This window comes from Mustelus asterias, unplaced genomic scaffold, assembly GCF_964213995.1.
Source record: "Mustelus asterias unplaced genomic scaffold, sMusAst1.hap1.1 HAP1_SCAFFOLD_152, whole genome shotgun sequence".
Taxonomy (NCBI): domain Eukaryota; kingdom Metazoa; phylum Chordata; class Chondrichthyes; order Carcharhiniformes; family Triakidae; genus Mustelus; species Mustelus asterias.
Genome location: NW_027590173.1, coordinates 36,987 through 42,932, shown reverse-complemented (window position 1 = coordinate 42,932; position 5,946 = coordinate 36,987). Strand labels below are relative to the sequence as shown.

Below are 5,946 nucleotides of genomic sequence, written 5' to 3'. Positions count from 1 at the left end.
CTAATCACTCAGCGCATTAAACACCATCCTTCCCTCCTTTGCCAATTGGAACAATTTTTTTTTTATTTTCTTTCCTTAGGCTGCACCCACAAACCCACCACCTCTACCACCTCGAAGGACAGCGGCAGCAGATACATGCGAGCACCAGCACTGCAATCTTTCCCATCTCCACCATCCCCCGCCTCCACACAACCCGCCCCCCCCCCCCCACGCCCCCCCCCCCTCGCCCCCGCCCCAAACCGGCGTCTAACCCACTCACCGCCCTGACATGGAAATACATCGCGGCTCCTTCACTGCTGTAGTGGCAAAATCCTGAAAGACTGTTTGGCTAACAGCACTGGGGCTCTACCGACACCTCAGGGGCTGCAGCAGTTCAAGAAAACAACAAACCACCACCTGCTTAAGGTCAGTTAGTGATTGGCAATGAATGCTGGCCTCGTCAGTGATGCCCACGTCTCGAAATGAATAAATAAATAAAAACTCGCAACTACAACCGGAGTCAGACAGATACAGAACACATCTCACTCACATGCATGTATTGGATAGAATATGAATCCCCAATCACATTCGCTAACAGAGGGTAAAACACAGTCGAAATTGGGCGATCGTTTTTAAGTTGCAGTACATGTGAGTGAGAACTATTTTCTCATCTATCAATCTTTGGTATTTAGTATGAGTTTCGGATTAATTAAATAACCTGCAGTCTCTGGGACTATTTATGAATTTGGATTAATTCCAAATAACTTTCCAGCACAGAAACAGACCACTGATGTGGTAGGTTTTAAGCAAACAATGTGTGTGAGTTTCAGCCTAGCATTAAATCTCTGTCAGTGTGAACACAATTGTGAAAGATAATGTATCTTTCAATCTGATACTGGATTGCGATGCAAGTTTCACCCAGGTTGTTCACATTGATTTGATCTGTGACACTCAGCCTGATTCAGAGTAAGAATTTTGACATGCATGTAAAATGAAGTCCAGTCTGGAATTGGGAGAGTGTCTTCCACCTGGCACAGTGCAAGTGAGGATTTAGGGTTAGTTTATAATTTATAGTTCAGTTCGTAGCCATCAAATTGATTTTGTAACTTTTAGTTTCATAAGCAGGGTAAGTTTTCAACTGGAGTTTGTGTTTGTATAGTAGCTTTCAGAATATCCGAATCTGAGAATGCATTTGAGATTTGAATGTGTACCTAATGTATGTGAGGGCAGACTGTGGGGATTATTGCGACCACATTTAAACCCCTGATTTGGTGATATGACTGGTATTTAACTCGAATCTCAGAGTACATTATTAAGGTTGTGTAAGTTTTAACAGAAAACCATCTGTCAGTTTTATCTGATATTTAATTTGGAGCTGAGGCTGCACTATTGTGGGATTGACGCAGCGATGATCTGATAATGGATGAGAATTTGGACTGGGATCGATGATTCCCCCTGTTAGTTGTACTGAGTTTGTTTTGATTTCTTATTGTCTCATGGAGTATTCTGCTGTGAAAATTCCAGTTTCTTGCATGCTGGTTCGACAAAGCATACCGTTCATGGAGGAGAAATAAAGCAGTGTCGTGAATGTCGTGTTAAAAATCTATTTACCAGGAGTGGGGTTCGAACCCACGAGGACATATGTCCATTGGATCTTAAGTCCAACGCCTTAACCACTCGGCCATCCTGGCACGAAAGCGTGGCGTGATGTGGACACGACATCTGGCTTTCCTGCTGTTAGAGCAGTGATTGAAAATGCGACTCTGGAATTATTTCTGCTCTCTCAGACGTGGAACTGATGAGCTGTTTATTTCTCCGTCAGTGACAATATGCGGAATGTGTGACAAGGAGCTGGCGACACTCTTCCCTTTAACTTCCGTGGACGAAATATCACATTTATTCTGGTTCCTTCAATTATTTGTCTGCGCGAACAAAGTACATTTGACAACTCAAATACACATTCCGTCAGTTTAATCTCGATTAATAATCATTGTGAGCGGTTTGCGAGGTTGAAGCCAGACTCTCGCTCTGATTGGTCACTGTCATTTCAATCAGGTTCGTAACAAATCGGAGAGCCAGGAAAAGATATGGGAGGTTTTGATTGGTTTACATTTTCAATTTGGAAAAGCCCGCCAGGAAAAATAGAAAATAACCGAACGCCTGAATGTTCAGGAAACTTTCAATCTCACACTTTATCATCTGTTTATTGTATTTTACCTCACAGAATCCTGGCGCTATTTTAGGAACAGTTTGATTTTCTCAATCTCGTATCTGTCACCAGCGGAAATAAGACCCCGTTCAGCAATTTAAAACGGAGCAAATCTCAGCTCACTGGAAAAGCAGAAACAGAGATTACCAGCCAACGCCTTCACACAGGCTTCACAGGGACAGAGGGAAAGGCTGATTTCTGATCCTCTCCCCTGAAAGCGGCTGGGAATATTACAATCGGAAGTGTGGAGATAATCCCCGCCATATCCTGCCGGTTGAATCGGCAGCATTGTGTCCGGAGAATCGGGGCAGCGGGGAGTGGGATTGGGGGGGGGGGGGGGGCGGGGGGTTCGCTCCGATGGGCTCAGTGTCCTGAGTGTGCACAAATCTCGCTGATTCCGTCCTCTGTGAAAACTGCGGAATACACAGATGAGCCCGAGAAGAACCTCTTCATTCCCGCCTTTCCTCTGTTCCGGCTGCAACGCCGAGATCACCCGAGATCAATAAACATCATTGTATTATGAAGTTAATTCACCAATTGTTAAAGCTCTGAATATAGTTATTATTAAATTTAAGTAATGGCTTCCTAATATTGTGTTTCTCCTCATTGCCCCTCACAAATCCCAGACTGAGTTTAATAATCCGCTCTCACTTCAGTTTGATTGTCCCATCAATGTGAAAGCGTGTGTGAGGGGCGGGTATGAAGTCCCATTCACAGCATTCTGTAACGGGAAAAATCCCTATTCTCCAGAAATAGATTTCTCATAAGGGAAAAGATGGCGCAGCTTTTTCACAGAGATTGTGGGTGGCTCTTAAAAGAGCCGTTGTGTTTGGGCTGTTTTCAGTCCATGGGGTGTTTTACTTGGAGCTGCTGTACTTGGTCACCGCCTTTGTCCCTTCCGATACGGCGTGCTTGGCCAGTTCCCCGGGCAGCAGCAGGCGCACGGCGGTCTGGATCGCCCGGGAGCTGATGGTGCTGCGCTTATTGTAATGGGCCAGGCGGGAAGCCTCACCCGCGATGCGCTCGAACATATCGTTCATGAACGAGTTCATGATGCTCATGGCCTTGGATGAGATGCCGGTGTCAGGGTGAACCTGCTTCATCACTTTGTAGATGCAGATGGAGTAACTGTCCTTCCTCCACTTTCGCCGCTTCTTCCCGCCCTTTGTTACCGGTTTCTTCATCACTTTCTTCGTTTCCTTCTTGGGAGCTGGTTTCGATGTTGATTTCTTCTCATTAGCCATCTTCAATTTCACGGAGAATTAAAGCAAATACCTTTGGGAGGGATTTCAAGGATTGCGAATCATCGGAACGGCGATATATTTTCAAGTCAGGATGATGTGCGTCACGAATTGGAATTTAGAGGTGGTCGTTCTTTCTCTGCATCTGCTGTCATTGTGCTGCCAGGTGATTTATTGGGTTTGGATGGTGCCTCGCGAAGGAAAAAGCCTTCGACCGCTCGGCCATTCTGATTACACGGGGCGAGCTGTAAAATCTCTGCCTAAATTGATTTGAATTCCATCTTTATTGTTATGACATTTAAATCTCTGTCTCCGCATTGAATGATTGAGGATAAACTGAACACTTATTTTGAGGTTCACGGACCAAGGTGAAGGTAAGACTCAGAGTTCCACAGGTTTGAGGGATGAAAAGTCCAGCACCATTCCATATTCTTCATCCAAATGAGAAACTCGAGCTGGCAATCGATTCAAGTCAGGACACCGGCTTTGGGTAGGAGTTTGCCAGCATGAGAATATGTGGTTTCAGAAGCTCCAAAGCAGACGCCAGCTTCATTTGCGGTCCGAGTGGCAGATTTTGTCTTTCCAGAATGGGCTGTTCCGCCATGAAAACTAGTGCCGGGTTAGGTGCAATGGTCATGTAATATTGCCCCTTCGGGTCAGGAGCGTTAGCATGTTAAATACGTGAGGTTCCGGGGATAGGGCCTGCATGGGATTGTTGTTGGCACGGGTTCGATGGGCCGATTGGCCTTCTTCAGTACTGTAGGGATTCTATGAAGTTTGGGCGGCTGTTTCACTTCTCTGAGAACATTGATAACTGTTCTCTGATAACCTTAAAACTTCTAACCAGTCAATGCCTGTTTGTGAATTGGCCATGAATAGGGCTGACATTGAAACGGTTCATATTGAAGCAGTTACAGAAAATTGATTCTTGAAGAGGTGTTAATATAATGCTTTCAGAGACTGTCGTAGCTCCTTAAAAGATCAGTTGCGCTTGTTTTTCGTTTGTTCATTAACTTTGTAAATCTATTTGGAGTGGGTACAGTTGGTTAGTATTTGTGCCTCTTGCTTGGCCAGCTCCGCGGGCAGCAGCAACTCCATTCCTGTCCCAATGTCTTGACACAAACAGCAAATCCAAATTATTGTTCACTGCGGCCATCTCCTGGCTGAACGCGTGTTGTGCAGCAAGGTCGCCATTCATTCAGAACCTTTTTGGATTGGAGTGAAATAACATCAACATGTTTCTTACCAATTAAAATGATTGCAAAAAATGATATTAACCAAATTCCATGTTCCAGAGATCTATTTTCTGATTGGGCGATGCTGCTCACCCCGATCTACGGAAAATGTAAACCTCCTAGAAATGGAATGTCGTTTATAGGATTCTCTCATCTCTGATTTCTATGCCACCTCGTTGCTTATGTATTCGTTCCGTAAATGCACGGGGAGTGTTAGAGTTAGGTGAGCGATGGTGGTGTAGTGGTCACAGTGCGTGCATTTGACCAAGAGTCAGTTCCTGACCATCACAGTGGTGACGTATTTAATTAGCTATCGCGGGTAAGAACAGCAGAGGGTCACTCCTAAAATGAAATTCACTGAATATTCTTATTATCAATGAGTTACGAACGGAAAATTCAGCTTCAATTTGCTTTCAGTGTAAACTTTGTTTCAATGGAAGAACAGATCTCAAAACTAATCAATGAGTTCTCAGTCAGAAACAACAGTAAAAAAGGTAATTTAAACTGTCCAGAAAAAGGAGACAAGCCAAGTTCAGTTTATGAACTGTGCTATGGACAAACCTGGTGTCTCATGAAATCAGCAACTAAGGAAGTTGCCTAATTATATCTAATGAAAATAAGGGGGCTCTCAGCAGAACAAGCGATGGTGGTATAGTGTTGAGCATAGCTGCCTTCCAAGCAGTTGACCCGGGTTCGATTCCCAGCTATCGCATTCATCATTTTTTTAGAATCTTATCCACGGTCTCTTGCGTTTCAAAACATGTGGACAAAAACAGCGAGAACGCAGCATTTGACGGCAGTGTCATAAAATGGACTTCACGTTTGCATTTCATTTTTCCGGACCGAAAATTCGGCTTCAGTTTCTTTATACTGAAAGCAAATACTGAAATAGATGAACACGTCTCTGATCTATTAAATGAATTCTCAGCCAGAGATAAATATATAAAACAAAGGGAACCGAGCACGGTTGACCTCCCTGACTGTGATCTCAATAATCCTGAAGAAGTCAATATGAACATTGCTGAGGTGGTTGCATCGACTGGCCAATAAGCAGCTGCGATGGCCGAGTGGTTCAGGCGTTGGACTTGGAATCTAAATTTGCTTTCAGTGGGAAACTTTGTTTAAGTGAAAGACCAGGCCTCAAAACCAAGAATTGAGTCCCCAGAAAGGTACAATATTAAACTGTCCAAAAAACGAAAGTAAACAATTTCAGTCGACAAACTGCATTACGATACACCTGGTGTCCGATGAATTCGGCGACTAAGGTCGTTCCGTAATTATA

The 5,946-nt window shown here is 44.1% G+C and overlaps 1 protein-coding gene and 2 non-coding genes across 3 annotated transcripts; 1 reads left to right on the top strand and 2 right to left on the bottom strand.

The window, feature by feature from the left end:
- Positions 1–1,587: 1,587 nt before the first annotated feature.
- On the bottom strand, positions 1,588–1,670 carry trnal-uaa (transfer RNA leucine (anticodon UAA)). The gene has a single exon. It is a non-coding gene; the product is annotated as a tRNA-Leu (tRNA).
- Positions 1,671–3,045: 1,375 nt separating this feature from the next.
- Positions 3,046–3,432, bottom strand: LOC144485061 (histone H2B 1/2-like). The gene has a single exon (XM_078203360.1). The coding sequence runs from the start codon at positions 3,430–3,432 to the stop codon at positions 3,046–3,048; it is 387 nt and encodes a 128-aa protein (XP_078059486.1).
- Positions 3,433–5,304: 1,872 nt separating this feature from the next.
- On the top strand, positions 5,305–5,376 carry trnag-ucc (transfer RNA glycine (anticodon UCC)). The gene has a single exon. It is a non-coding gene; the product is annotated as a tRNA-Gly (tRNA).
- Positions 5,377–5,946: the final 570 nt, after the last annotated feature.

What these genes read in the sequence shown, in the direction of transcription:
- LOC144485061 (XM_078203360.1), bottom strand. Translation starts at nt 3,432, where the DNA reads ATGGCTAATGAGAAGAAATCAACATCGAAACCAGCTCCCAAGAAGGAA.